The sequence below is a fragment of the Saccopteryx bilineata genome, chromosome 12 (genome assembly GCF_036850765.1).
Source record: "Saccopteryx bilineata isolate mSacBil1 chromosome 12, mSacBil1_pri_phased_curated, whole genome shotgun sequence".
In the NCBI taxonomy this organism is placed as follows: Eukaryota; Metazoa; Chordata; class Mammalia; order Chiroptera; family Emballonuridae; genus Saccopteryx; species Saccopteryx bilineata.
The window spans coordinates 25,804,192-25,820,124 of record NC_089501.1 but is presented as its reverse complement, the minus strand read 5'-3'; the positions used below and the strand labels follow the sequence as shown (position 1 = coordinate 25,820,124).

Below are 15,933 nucleotides of genomic sequence, written 5' to 3'. Positions count from 1 at the left end.
AGATAAACAATAACCAAAAACCCACATCAAATTAGAGTAGTAGGTATATAGAAGAGAGTGGAATTTTTTTAGGGGAGAAAGAACAGAAAAATCTCTCATATTTTAAATAACTTTTGAGCTTATTTTCTAATCTACAAGACAAAGAACAGCGTGCTGGTTAAAAAGAGTGGAATTTAGTCTAGAACTCTGTTCAAGTGCAGCTTCTGTTACAGAACGATGATGATATAGGAGACAAGTTACTTAGCCTGTACCTCAGCTTCCCGTTCCTTATACTTTGCAAAATACAGATGATGATACCTATGTTATAGATTATGTGTGTGATAGTCTGATAGTGAGTTGAATTGAATTGAATGAGAGAATGCATGTAAAACAACCGTCACTGTCACAAAGAGAACCTGGTATATAAGCACTCAACAAATACTAAGTTCTTTTTCTATTCTCAGCAGTAGCATGTGTTGGTAGAGATGTCTCTTTTTGGTACTGAAGGGTGTTTTGAAACTTGGCATTAGCTTTTATGTGAAAGAAGACAAAACAACATTGCAGGGTACACAGTCATTTTTATGCGGGCATTTTTAACCAGACGCAGGAGGGAGAGCCTTTCCTGTGACCTGTCATTGCACCGTTTGCAGCAGGCTCACTGGTTCCTGCTACAGTTAATTTTAACGCTGAACCGGAAAGGGTTAAGAAATGCCCTTACTCATGTTACACGAAGTAGCAGAAATTATCAGATGGAAACAGGAATTGGGAAGGGAAAAAAAGGCTCTGTAGTAACTCATTGTTTCCTAGCCAAGACGGCTTGTACTGAAATTGATGAGAGGAGTGTACAACCTGGCCGTTTAATCAGATCTGAATTTCTCCTGGGTGGTGGCAGCAAGTAACCCCCCACCTCTACCCCTTAACTTAAGTCACTCAAACTGGAATGGCCCAGGGCTGTAACAATACTGAGTCACAGCTCTTCTCATTGGAGAGCCTGGATGGTGAGGCCCCGCCCCTCCCGTGTGAATCGCTGGCCCCGGGAGGAGGGGCTGGCCGATGCTAATGAACGGAGTTGCCAGGCGAGCCAGGAACTTCATTCCCCTTCTCAGTGTCAGGATCGCAGAAATTATGCCCCTTCTCTCACCATGAACTGGCTCTCCAGTTCCCAGGGAGTGGTGCTAACTGCCTACCACCACAGCAGCAAGGACCGGGCCGTGGGGGAGAGCCATGGCCAGGGAGGGGAGGAAGCCGCCTCGAGGTAAGCCCTGGCATTGGAAAGCCAGAGAACAAAACAAAACCCTCTTACCTGCTCCAGGAAAAAAGTGACAGGGAAGTTGGTTGGGAGGAAGGAATGACTCCGCCTGTGGAACCGAACCGCCTGCAGCAGCAAAACTGCTTGGAGGGGGTCTCGTGTACTGTATTGTGCATCTCATCTGGTCCCGGTCTGAAACAGCCCTCATGATTATTGGTCAAGATGGGTAGGAGAGACTGGGGCTAGGACAGTCAAACTTGTTGCTTAGCAGGTGCAATTGCAAATGCTGAAAGATCAAATGACTATATTTGCAACACTTCCTGTGAGGTGGAATTCTTGAATGGGCTCAAGGCTCAGCGCTGGAACTGTTAGTTGGGAGAGTGTGCCAACAGCAGGGAGGGTATTCACTGTACAAGCTGTTGTTGTTAGAGTAAGTTTTTTCCCCCTCTCCAGGCGGAAAGCAAACTTCTTAGGCAAAAAGCCCAAGACACTGGCCTGTGGCAGTATACTTCATATTCTTTTGTGTTTGTGGGTTTAGGGGTGTGTGGGTGTGTTGGGGGTGGGGTCTTTGGAAAGGGATGTGTGTGTGTGTGTGTGTGTGGAGTCAGTACTCTGATGCCAGAGAAACGTGGTTAATGTTAAATCACTTTATAGGTAGAGAGGGCAAATGTTCCACAGACCACTAACTAAGGCACACAGCACCTTTCCCCTATCTGTGTACTTTGTTCTGTTCTGTTTTCCAAGGACATTTTCCCTCCTTTCCCTTAATGACCTTTTCACTAGCCGACTATTTTTCACCTGATATAAATTGTAAATATTGACTGAGACACTTGGAAAAAGAAAATGCTAACCCAATTGTGATAGGCACTAAATTAGTTGTAAGTTGTTTCCTCCTTGACGTTTAATGTGATAATAAAACCTTCTTTGTTCTTATGTGACTGTGACTTATGCTTATGCCTTAAGCTAAAATAATGCCTTCTTTCATTTGTTTTAAAATCCCCAGATGTGGGGGAGGGGAGTAAAAGTCAAAGGAATGACTGTCATGCTCTGCCTTAAATACTCAGGCTGACCAGAACTTTTCCTCATGTAGCAACCACACTATGTATTCCATTGGGAATTAATTCATTTCCAAAGATAAAAGGGAATTACTTCCTGTGCCTTAGGTATGTTACCATTTCATTTTTTGTTGTTTTAAGCACTTTCTGTGAGAGATCTTAAAGTGATTTCATCTATTTTCTGTAGAACACTGATGTAACCTATCAGCAGTAAGCAGTCGGTGACACCAACCCCATACCTTTCATAACTTGGGGTCCATATAACAGTCAAAATTGCCAGAATTGTGCACATCTAACACATCTTCCTGGGACTTTATTCTGAGTGGCCAGAGGAGCTGGGCTGAATCTTGGATCTTTATTGTGAGAGTGAAAAAACTTAGAGACAGTGAGCCCAGACTGCTCATTTTGACCTTGAGGACTCCAACCCCCGGAATGAGTTAGGTTGTTGCAAGATCTGTGCTTCCAGGCCTCTGCCTGGGACTGTCTAGTTCTGGAGACTTGATCCCGTGTTTATAGTTTTGCAGCCTGCTGTGGGTGGCCTGCACTTGAATGGGCAGAGAGAGCAAACGAGAAGAACTGAACGTCCTCAACTGGTGCTACAGCAGAATCCAGAGGGACTGATGTGGCCGGCTGGGCAGCTGCTCACACAGTGCAAGCTCCTGTGGGTCTGATCCCAAGTGCCTCCCCTGCTGACCATCACACTGCTTGTCCATACTGACCCCAAATTCTCACTACTGAATTAGAGTCCTAGGGATAGTTATTTATATCGGCTGGAGACGATGAGAGCCTTGGTTTGAGGGCTGGGAGGAAAGGTGAGGAGGATGGAGAAGAGCCAGTTCTTATTTGCTTTTACCCTTAAGCAGGGAATAATTTATTAGATAAGCTTCATGTTACTTTGGGAGGTACCCTGTTTAGCCTGTAACGGTTGAGATACTGGATGTGGGTGGGAGGGATGAGGTCAGGACTTGCTAAAGATGGTGGTGGAGGAAGGAATGCATAGGACTTTGGCTCTGACTGGCTTGGCCAGCTAGCGGGAAGCTGCTTAGAGGTATAGCTGTTCAGAAGGCGGATGGTTGATGCTTATTTTAAAAAGCTCCTCAAAAGGCAAAACCAAAGCAAGATAAACAAAACTCATAAAAAGAGGAAAAGTTAGATTCTATACCTTCCCTCTAACCCTACCTGTTTAAAAGTTGCTGGAGGGACCACAGAAATTTAATTTGGCTTATTGCAGGATTTATCTCTTCAAAATAATATGCATTTTAATGAATTATTTAATCAAATGTTTAGTTTAATAAGATGAACTCATGTATATGACATTTGAAAAGTGTAAAGGGCTATCTATATGTTTAAGGATATTTTTAGAAAATGCTTGATTGTTAGCCTTACAGTAACCAAGTCCTATTTTATATATTTGGTCATTGGGGAAGCTGAGATAGTGGGGAGTAATTAATCTTTTTGTAAGTCACAGTAGTCTAAAATTCCCTCCATTCCATTACTCCTTTTGATCAGAAAACATTCATTAGATGCCAGATAAAAGAATTTATTTTAGTCTTAATTAGAACTTCTCAAATATTTACAGAATCCTATTTTCAATGTTTTGGGTCATACTTCCTCCTTTAAACATCAAGATTTAAAGAAACATGCTAACAGTTTTTCTGACTAACTTGTACATAGTCAGATGTTTGCAGAGAAAACTGCTTTATGAGTAGCTTTATTTATAAGACTTTATTTACTTGTTAATTTTCAAGCAGATTTCTTAATATTTACCTTTGCAAAAACAGTCTGTCTAAGAATACTGCATTTGTCTATTCTAACTCTTCTTCCTTGACTTTCCTACCATTTTAAGAAAAAAGTATTTTGTTTGCTTTGTATTCATTTTTGCTAATATTTTGGTTAATATTGATGTCAAAAATATTTTTCTTCTTATTGGACCTTTTAACTCTAGTTGATACATTAAATACTTTTTGTGTCTTTTACAGATAAATGTATGACATTCATCAAGTGGGGTCTTGTTTTGTTGATCCCATTTGTCCCTGGTGTTAGATAAGTGTTAGATAAACAGAACCCAGAGGCTCTGTGTCCTGGTGACTTACACCCTGAAACTCTGAGCTCTGGGACCAACTTTCCTGTGCTCACATCCTAGCTCTGCCATTCATTAGCAATGTGGTCTTGAGTTCTTTAACTCTCTGCTTGTAAATTGAACTTTGTAATAGCTCTCACTGCATTGGGAGGATTAAGTGGGATGATCCCTATAAAGCCCACAAAACAGTGTCTGGTTCATAGCTAGCTGCTACCTTCTTTAACACCAGGTTAAAAAGTGAAAAGGATAGACATTACTGAACCTTGCAACATACAATATAAATGTTATGTTACTTTCCATAGATATTTTGTTATGTGTTAATAAACATGGTCACGATCCATGTTCTTAACCAAAAATGACATTACTGAAAATCAACCATAGTATAAAAGTTTGGGTCACAGAAGTTTGAAAGACCTTGGAAGGGTCATTTTGAACTAGAGCAACATTTACAATTTGAACTAGTGACAGTCAATTATAGAGCAGGCCTGCTGTAGGGCATCATTGGTGGGCCACACTGAGACCTGCAAATGTTGACTTTTATGGCAAGATGGAGTGAGTGTGGGGGGTCCTCTTTTGGCAACTGGACTTGCTGCTGGCTTCATGGTTCCCTCTTCCTTTAAGAACCACTACTGCCCAGTGTGCTGAATGGAAGAGAACTGCCATTTTCATATGCTTAGCTTTTGGTCTAGACTGTTTCAAGTCTTACCTATTTCTGGTTCTAGAAACTTACTTAGTATGTCTAACCGGTCAATCACTCAGTCATTCTACATATAATTACTGTGCTCTTACTGTGTGTCAGACAGTTGCCTAGGAACTGGGGCTATAGTACAGACAAACATCTGCCTGTGGGAGAGGGGGACGTGGAGTGGAAAACGGAGACCTGAGCAGGTGAGCCCTGCAAATATACGGGATCAGAGTTAGAGAAAGAGCCTTCAAGGCAGGCAGGGTAGGGAGTGTAGAAACCACAAGCCTGGAGCTAGTCCAACAGCAACAAACAAGCACCAGAAGAGCAAGGAGCCCTGCACGACGCCAGCATGGGGGTAGGTGGTGCAGGGAGCAGCAAACAGGTGGGACAGGTCCATCTGATAGGTTGGTAGAGAACTTGAAGAATTTAACTTTTGCTCAAAGTGAGATGGGATGCCAGTGAGTGGGGAAGGTTTTGAACATGAGAGAAACGGCGTGTTTTGGTTTTAAAATGTCCCTCTGGCTGTTTTATTGAATATAGACTGTAGAAGGGGGGACACTACACAGGAGGCTTGGGCCATCATGTCAGTTGCTTAGGCATTGGGGCTGGTGAGTAATAAAGTACTCTGAAGGTAGAGCCTATAGGATTTCCTGATGATTGTGGTATATGAGAACACGAGACTAGTTAAAGATTGTTGGAAGATTTGGCCTGTGTAACTCCATTGATTTAGATGGATAAGACTTCCAGTGTGAAAGGCAGTGGCCTGGGCCAGAGCTGAAGCTCAGTTTTGGACATGCAACTCTGGAAATATCTTGAGAGAAGCATTAGGAAAAAGGCATCATCTTTTGTAATGAGGTCAGAGTTCTTGCATGAATTCACAGCATTTAAAAAAAATCTATGTACTATATTATGAATAGAGCTCTTTCTTTCTGAGTTTGTGTATTATTTGAAATAATGTATATTTTGGTGAAGGAAGGAATGGTAAAGAGTTATTTTTTACAGTGCTATTATGTAGTAAGTGAAGTAACATGTCTTTTAATTTTTTTCTAACCTTAGCTTTGAAGGCATGTTTTCTCATTCTAATTATGTAGGATTTGGTGACCAAATGCACTTGTCTATATAGATAGCTATTTTCTAAATCAATCTAGTTCTCCATATTATTACATAAGAGTACTTTCATAAAAACCTATTTTCTTTATCGTATACTTTAGAAGCCTTATCTATAATTTCCTCTTGAATTGTGAAAAGTCACACCCAGTATACCAAATGGGCTGGTCTTACTTTTATTTAGAGTTATGGTATTTGACTTTTAACTGCCCTCATCTGTGAGACTTGGGATTTTTGTGGGCCTGTTTAAAATTATCTTCATAAAACTTATGTTATCTTTATGCCTTTCAGCTGTTAAGGGCCTATACAGCTCAAGGAACACCTGCCCCCCAAAAACTGCTGCAAACTTTCCTTGTTTCCTGTGGCACAATTCTGTCCCTGTCCACCTGCACGGGTACCCTTGTCGCTCTTTTCTGAGTGAGGCTTGTGCTTATTTAAAGGTTTATATTTGTTAGTTTTATGTTTTAAGTTCATAGTACTTATTATGTTTTTAAGAATATTGCAGCGAATGAACTCATAAAAATGAATGCATTTAATGATGCATATGATTGCTATTGGATTAAATAGCAATTACCAATAGGCTTAAATAGTTTTTGATAATTGGACCAGCAAAAATTAATTATTATTTTTTCTATTATTTTCAAATTCCCTGTAAGCTATGAGCAGGTGTACCATTCACACATTAGAAAAAGAACCCAATATCCCGAAGACCAAGGCCGCACTTGTCTGAAATGCAAGTTCCCTGTGCTCCGTGGTCCGAGGTCTGGGAGGTCTCTCCCCCTTGGCCGCCTTCTCTCTCTCCTGCCTCTTCTTGATTTGGCTCTGCGGTAGGGTTTTGAGAAGCCTTCCTACTTGTCATCCTAGAGGTGCCACTAGGAGAGAGCTCAGCACTGCAGAAACCTGAGGCATCCAGGGTTTTGCTTGGGTGGTGTTGGTTTTGGGATGGGGTGGGGAGAGGGTAACAGCATGCTCTTCGTGCCTGCTTTGGGGAGGACGGTGTACTAGGCTTGGTGTGATGTCAGGTGATTTCTGTCCTGATCCAAACCTTTCATTTCATAGAAATACTTAGAGATAGAAGATTTGCTGTAAGTTTTATTTGGTATTGATATTTAAGACTCTTTTCTTTTGATAAAAGGGGATAGAGAATACAAAGTCACCTTATTTCAGGAGAGTGGGGATGAATAAAGGTCTTGGGAGGGGATTAAAGTGGAAGGAGCCAAGGAATGATGTCTGGATAACTCTGAAATCCTTTTGACTTGTAGGTTTGTGGCTGTGATCTATGGGCTGGTCAAGTTTACCCTCCCATGTTTTTGTTTTTGTTTCTTTTCAAGAAGTAAACAGAAACTATAGAGGCCTGTGTAACCAGTTACTACGTCTGGAGTCTTTCCTATACTCAAGCTCACTAAGTATTTGAATTTCTGTACAGAAAGGGAGTGTGAAACGTCATCTCTTTTACACATGCTATTTGGTAGTTGGTTTTTTTTTTTTTTTTTTTTTTTTTGGCTGAAAAGAACAGTTAAGTGAGATTTCTTGCAGGCATCTGGGTCTTAGGGAAGGGAAACATCGCCTCTCTTCTTCCCCAGTGACTGGTCACTTGGCATGTTTGTGCTCTTTTTCAGACTCTATTCTTTTCTGCCCACTAGTCTCGTAACCTTATTCTGAGCTTGAGCATGGCTCTTAATGGATGCTCCAGCATTGTCCTCTGTCAGTCTACATCTTATAGCTAGCGGACCCATCTTGCTGTTTTCTAACTTCACATTTTTGAAGGGGGATCAGACTTGCCCAGTGAATCTTTTTGAACTGCCCCAGGCATCCTATGATTTGACCACTTGCAGGTCATCTTTTTCTTCCTACTTGGGGTCTTTTTAGAGAAGCAGAGTCTGTGGGTAGGGCAGATTCCTACAGAAGGCATGTCGCATCTTTGCTAAGATGTTCAGGAGGTGGCAACTTTGCTAAGCTGTTTTGGACATCCTACCTTTATCTGTTTCCTTACCTATGAAATGAGCATAACAATGTTCTGTCTGCTTCAAAGTTAATGATAAAGATCAACTGTGTAGCTTTGGAGACTGGAAAACATATACAGATGAGGAGTATGTTATACATCTTTTACACTCCAGTATATTAAATTTTCCCTAGCAGTTTCATCAAGCCAGAATTGTCATGTTGAACTTTTTGGTTTAATTTGCCTTTTACCATTTATGCTGTGTATTAAAATGTAAGCTCCTTGAGGTAGAAACCTTGACTTGTTTTTTCTTTTATACCTGAGCCTTAGCAAAGTGCTTGACCTACCCTAAGGAGGTAATAAAAGTTTGAATGCATGAATGAATGGATGGATGAATAAGTGGGTGTGAGAGGGAGTAGGATGTAGTGATCACACACACAGACTTTGGATCTAGACTGTCCAGGTTGGAGTCCTGGACAGACTGTTTAATGTCATAGGCCCTCAGTTTATTTTCCTTCTGCAAACTGGGAATAATAATAGTTTACTCAAGAGTTTATGAATCTTGAATGTGTTAATATATGTACTGTACTTAGAAGAGTTCTTGATATATGGCACAACAATTTTCTATGATGATTCAGAGCAGTCAAAGGTGGTTACTTGGTGAATTAATTTTAAAGTACAGTTAGAAAGCACTTTTGAGATTGATTTGTAAATGGTTTGGGAAGAGAATGTTTGCTTTAATACATATAGAGTATGACTTCTTAATTTTATTTATTTTTTCTAATTTTTCTATTGATTTGAGAGGGAGAGAGCGAGAAAAGCATCAACTTGTTGTTCCACTTAGTTGTTTCATCTAGTTGTGTTCTTATTAATTGCTTCTTGTAGGTATCCTGACTGAGGTTTGAACACGTGACCTCAGTGCCCCGGATGACTCTCTATTCACTGAGCCACCCAGCCAGGGCCTAACTTCTTAATTTTAAAAATAAGATTTGTGAAATGAGTTATAAAAATATCTCACAATATATTTATTTTAATAACTAGTAAGCTTAGCAAAAAGTACCTTAAAAGGAGCTTTAAAATGTTGAACATTGGCCCTGGCCGGTTGGTTCAGTGGTAGAGCATCAGCCTGGCGTGCAGGAGTCCTGGGTTCAATTCCTACCCAGGGCACACAGGAGAAGAGACCATCTGCTTCTCCACCCCTCCCCCTCTCCTTCCTCTCTGTCTCTCTCTTCCCCTCCTGCAGCCAAGGCTCCATTGGAGTAAAGTTGGCCTGGGCGCTGAGGATGGATCCATGGCCTCTGCCCCAGGCGCTAGAATGGCCCTGGTTGCAACAGAGCAACACCCCAGCTGGGCAGAGCATCACCCCCTGGTGGGTGTGCCGGGTGGATCCCGGTCAGGCACATGCAGGAGTCTGTCTGACTGCCTCCCTGTTTCCAGCTTCCGAAAAATACAAAAAAGAAAAAAAAATGTTGAACATTAGTCCCAGGTGTCTATTTTGAATAGTTTTTTATAGGTTGGGCAGATGTACATTTTTAAATCATTTGTTACACTTAATAAGATGGACAGTCATGTCATGTAGAGCAAGAAAAAATAATCTCATGTTTCTCAAAGAGCAAACTGACTTTAGGTTATTTGAATCCTTGCAGATAAAAGTAATCACCATAGTTAAAGTAAGGTATTTGAAAAAGGATAGTTTTTTTTTTATTTTTTTACTTTTGTTCCCCTTAAAATATATTTATGTACTTTATGAACAACTCTTGATCTCATAACCAAGAAGCGATGTTTCATGGATCAGAGCTAAGCTGGGGGTGTGATGTGCATAGCACGAGAGTCTGGGGGACGTGTCCCCCACCCCATCCCCCCATCCTTGTGCCCCACCCCCTTCCCATTTAGTGCAGATATTTGAAAACTGCACTGTTGATTTTTCTCTTCATCTGTATCATACATTAAATAAGTTCACTTTAAATGCCTTCTGGGACCTGGGCCCTGGGCTAGGAAATTCTGTCTGCTTAGCCAGTCCTTCTCAAATCCCTCTCTGCAGCTGCACTTCAAGCTGCTATGAACTCAGCAACTCCTGCTTATGAAAATTGGCTCCAGGGAGCAGCCGTTAGCTTCCACCTCCCAGAGACTGCGGACTTTCAGTGGAGTATCTGAGATGGTGAACTGGGTGGAGAGGGAGACATAGGCTGATTAAAAATGCAGAAGTCATTTTCCATAAGGGGAAAAATAGCATAAAAGATATTCAAATCCCATGGAGCTATAAATTCTCTAATAGTGATATTTTATGTGTTAACAGATCTCTTTTTGCTAGCTAGAAAACCCCAAATACCATTTATTTGGGACATTGTTGCTATGGGAAAATGAGTTCCCAGTAACATGTTTAGAAATAAATGTTTCAGACCCTCATAGAATCTTCAACGAAGTTGGGGGTTACTGTTCAGTGTTTCTTTGTTGCCTCTCAGGACCTTTGTGAATCGAACAGTGAAAGTAGGTGTTGGGCAGATAAAATGTATTATGCTCACTTTGTTAAAGATGATACTGCCCACGTGGAGGCCGTTGCCCAGGTGATATTAATGTGTGTTGGGGGCTGGCTGTGGGCAGGCAGAATCCTTGTAGCCTGGGGCTTGGTTTTGGGATTAAGCCTTTCCCACCCTTTTTGATGTGGGGTGGTACAATCCCATCTTGACTCAGATAGGTGACTTTGTATTAGAGACTTCCCTATTGTGTATATTGGATTAAAGGTTTGGATTTCTACACTATAAAATAGGGGCAGAATAGGAGGTTGCACTCTTAGTTCCTGAGATTAGCATGTGAGAGCAGAGAGATCACAGCAGAGAGCAGAAAAAGGCCACGTGGAGGAGGCCAGGAGAAGCAGCCAAGATGGCGGAGTGCTGAGTGAGGAGAGAGTTTGTGCAGAGTTTGTGCAGGGATAAGGACGGAGATGGGGAACATAGGTGAATAAGTCTGGTGAGCTAGAAACCTTTGATTCTAGGAAACTCGGATAAGTCAGTAGCTTTGTGAGCACTGAATATGAGTGGGTTTTGGAGCTCAGTGTGTGTTTTTACTTGCCCGCCGGCTGCAAGCTAGGATTAAAGACTATGGCCCACCAGCTTTTGGCTTCGTTGTTTCTTTACCGACTGTCCGAATCCAATGCGAACCTGCATGGGCCGGGCTGCTGTGATGGTGGCCCTGGCTACTGGCTTTACAGTGGGTTTTTTTTCTGGCTCTAGTTTTATCTTTCTGTAGTACACTGTGTTTCCCAAGATACAGAGAGCTGTACAAGCTGTGTCTCCTACACACATGCCTGTCTTCCATGAGGGATATGCACTTGTCTACACGTGTCATTTATTTTGGAAGATTTACAAAAGTGAAAATTGATACTTATATGTCATTGTGATCCTAGTTGAACCAGATTAGAACTATACAACATAATTAATTTAATAAACTGGGAAATAAATGGCTTAACATCTTGCTGCTGTAAAACTAGAAGTGTGTAGAAAAATATTAGGATTCACATTAACAAGAATGTTGAAGTTTGGATGGTTTGGCTATAAGGGTCTGGTATATTTCATTCATATTCTGCGGCAATAGTAGGGATTATATATTGTTAATGAACAGCATAACATTAAAATCCTACCTAGAAAGAGATTTGGGTAGATTAGCGAGACATTAAAGATATGTAAATATTGAATTTCTTAAATTTTAAGTTATTTAAAAATTATGAATTTTGACTAAACTATGAAGAATTTTGTTGGCTGTAAAATGATAAGCCCAGAATAAAAGAAATAAAAGAATTCCTACTCTGAAGAGCTCCCCATATTTAATTTAAATGGATTCTAAAACAAAATTTTCAGTACTATTTAGGGAGCCGTGGCATGGTTCTCTCTTTTGAGTTATAAGACTTTGAAAGAGTTTGTTGTTGAGTAATTGAGATTTGGTTTGGGTAAGTAAAGATATTTGGCAACTGAAAGTTGAAAGAAACTTTGGCTATTTATAGGTGGTCTAGAAACATGTAACTTGACTAACTTATTCTATAATTAATGTTTTTACTAGAGTTACTAAGTGTGTATCTGTTTATTTTTTCCTGGTCCAAATAATGCAGTCAAAGCTATGATCCATCATCTGATAGAAGATATTTGGATTGAGGTAGATTAAAATTAGTATATATTTTTTAAACTAATGCATTGATTATTATTTTTTATTTATTTAAAAAGTGGATATATATTCTTTAGTATTTCCAGATGAAAATTCTTTTAAATTATAGCATTTCTACATCATTTTGTATTATAGTATAACCACACAGTGTCAACAAGCTGGATATATTTACGTAATTGTTTATGTGTATTAATTTTTTGCTTCAGTTTCTTAGAGAAAAGGTTATATACTTAAGAAATGAGGGCTGGTAGGTCATGCAATAAATGAATGAAGTAGGTGACTGAAAAATATAGGCCTCATAAAAATTTGGGTTTTGGTAAAATATATAAGCTAGAATTATTAAAGTTCGGAGTAAGTCTTCCTCCTCCCCCCACCAAATTCTGTCTACTGGTGAGATCTGTGACCCCTATCCTGAAAGCCAAGGTGGTTGTTTCAGTTAGGTGTTGTGTTACATGACACCCCAAAACTTTGTGGTTTAAAATAATCTTTCTTCATTCTGGAGAATTGTAATCAAGTTGTTTCTTGGGGTCCATCAAACAAGATGGGCTGAGGCAAGGATCATTAGGCTTCTTTATTTTTATTTATTTTTGAAGATTTTATTTATTGATTTTAGAGAAAAGAGAGAGGGAGAAAGGCGAGGGTGAGAGAAGTAGCAGGAAGCATCAACACATATGTGCCTTGACTGGCCAAGCCCAGAGCCTTGACCTGGCGACCTCAGCGTTCCAGGTCGACTCTTTATTCACTGTGCCACCACAGGGCCGGCCATTAGGTTTCTTTATGTGAAGGTTTGTTTGGGTCATCTCTTTCTCCTTGTGCAGCTCATCCACATGACTAGCTTGGGCTTCCTCACAGCATGGCAGTATCAGAGAAATCAGACTTCCTACATTCTTGCTGGCTTACCCCACAGTGAACATTCTATGAAGTCTAGGTAGAACCTGCCAAGCTTCTCAGGGCCTAACTTCAGAAGTTACTTAGTACCACTTGGTTATATTGTATTGGGAAGTTAATCTTTGGCCAGCTCAGATACTAGAGCAGTTATAAGCCTTGCCTTTCAGTGAGCGAATGGCTTGGGCATAAGGAAGCCATCATCAGCAATAAGCTATTAAGTTATAATTCCAGTCTTTCTCTGCATCTGTCCCAATATGCCTTTCCTGGGATTACTGTCTTCTGCCGTAACTCAGAAACCTCTTTGCCTTGGAGCTTGACTTCTGAATTGTCCACTAGTAAGATACACATCCTGTGTGTATATCCCTTTGCTTTGCTTAGTTAGGTAAGTTTATATTAGAGTGTTACTTTCTATTCATCAAGAACATGAATGCCTTAAGCATTTTTCTTCATCCTAATTTTTCTTTATCCTAAGCAATGGATAGATTCAGTATCCTATATATTTTTTTATTGATAGTTGGTATTTTGGAAGGGTTGGGTTTTTATTATTTGCAGTTTAGTATAAGGCTTTTTTTTCCCCACCAAAAGCTTATGCTTGATTCTTGAAAATATTTTTCAAAAAAGAATAAATTAGAATTTGGGAAGAATAGAGTCCTGAAAAATAAAGTACTCCTTGCAAAGAAAATGTTCCCTCTATCTGATAGCAGCCGAGTTGCCAGAGGTCCTTATTTGTTTACATCCATCCAGTTATATTTATGCTAAGGGACTCTTAGACACAGATGTAGTATTTTGGAGCACATAATATTTTTGAGATTATGGTAGTACACATGGAAGATATCCTCGAAGCTATACAAAATTGATTACTAATATTTGGGTTATTTCGTTTTTCTACTCCCAGTACATTAGTTACATTTAACAGTCGTTCAATAACTGTCATCACTGAGCCTTCCTACCTAAGTAATGTCACTTTAGTATTTCCTTTCTTTCTTGTTTACAAATTTGTGCTCTATTATAACTGTTACTAAACTGTATTTGCTTCTTGCCACACTTTCTTCAAAGCAAAGAGGGAGATTAATGTCTAGGACAACCTCTGAATTCTGGGGGATGGAGAAGAAGGGAAAAATTTTAAAATAGTACCTTAAGATTAGACTGTGTTTACATTTAAAAAAATTACATTGTATCTCCCATTTAGGGCTGCCATTGTTTTGTGAGAACCTCTGTAGAAAAATGATGGTGATGCTTTGTCAGATGACTTAATTCCTAAGATTTTAGGGTCATTTAGAGAACTACTTTTTCACTAATGTTTCCATTCTTAACCTGTAGATTGAAAATCGCATCTTCTCCATTTTGTAGACAAAGGAAAGAAACTACAGTTTGCTCTTGAACAACACAGGTTTGAACTGAGAAAGGTTCATCTACATGTGTATTAAAATTTTTTTTATTGATTTATTTGAGAGAGAAGAAGGGAGAGAGAGAGAGACAGGAAAACGGCAGGAACATTGAGCTGTTCCTCTATGTGCCTCACCTGGGGATCGTCCAGCAACATCTGCACATCAGGACGATGCTCTAACCAACAGAGCCATCTGGCCAGAGCATCGTGGATTTTTTTTCTATAAATATATAGGAAAATATTTTGGAGATTTGTGACAATTTGAAGAAACTCACAGGTTGAATCTTAGGGTTTTCTTAACATTTTTCCTTTTGCTACCTTACTTTATTGTAAGATATATTATATAACATATGTAACATGTAAATTATGTTTGAATCAACTGTTATGTTATCGGAAAGGCTTTGGGTCAACAGTAGGCTATTAGTAGTTAAGTTTTGGGGGAGTCAAAAGTTTTGTGAATTTTGACTATGGGAGAGGGGTTGGTTGGTACTCCTAATCACCTTGACCCCCCCCCCCTTTTTTTTAGTAAGAGAGAAACAGATAGATAGAAACAGACAGACAGGAAGGGAGAGAGATGAGAATCATCAACTCACAGTTGTGGCACCTTAGTTGTTCATTGATTGCTTTCTCATATGAGCCTTGATGGGGGGTGTGCTCTAGCAGAGCCAGTGACCACTTGCTCAAGCCAGCAACCTTGGGCTTCAGCCAGTGATCATGGGTTCATATCTATGATCTCACGCTCTAGCTGGTGACCCTATGCTCACGCTGGAGACGTTGAGGTTTCAAACCTGGGTCCTCAGAGTCCCAGGCCAACACTCTTATCCACTGTGCCACTGCCGGTCAGCCCCACCCCCTTTCTGAGCTATGTTTGAAGCCTGAAAGTTGAAAACACAGTCCAGGCTATGTGTCCATAAAATGCAAGGCTCATTCTAATAGCTTTTTATACATCTCCATAGAGACTAGGACTCTGTTAATCTGCTTAAAGCAAAGATTCTTCAAAAAAATAAGCCCAATTATTAGATTTTTGTTTCCCAAACTGTGTACAGAACACTGTTATTAGGTGCTCTGATAATAAAGGTTCTGTGTTCTAACATTTTGGTGTAAACAAAGTTTACTGCAGAACTTTTAGTAGCATGCCATATAATATGTCATGTGTTTTGAATTCCTAAAATATTTTGTAGCAAGGTGTCTATTCCTAGGAACCTTTTTTTTTTTAAAAGCACAGTTATTACCAATGTTCCAGAGAATTCAATATGTGAAATTACAAAATATGGCCTTCTCTTTCTATAGGGAAATATTATATACTTTGGAATCAATCACATATTTATTAATGTGAATTGTGCTTATTTGGCTGGTCACCACCCATTTCGCCTTTCCCTAAGGTCTCGCTTTGGTGACCGTGTTTC

General features: G+C 40.0%; 1 protein-coding gene across 2 annotated transcripts in view; it reads left to right on the top strand.

The window, feature by feature from the left end:
• The first annotated feature begins 1,038 nt into the window (after positions 1-1,038).
• Positions 1,039-15,933, top strand: part of ARHGAP18 (Rho GTPase activating protein 18) — a 129,381-nt gene continuing 114,486 nt past the window's right edge. For both annotated transcript variants that reach the window (XM_066248040.1, XM_066248038.1), the window contains exon 1: positions 1,039-1,234. In XM_066248040.1, coding sequence (XP_066104137.1) covers positions 1,122-1,234 — 113 coding nt within the window. In that variant the 5' untranslated portion in view covers positions 1,039-1,121. The remainder of the gene's footprint in view (positions 1,235-15,933) is intronic.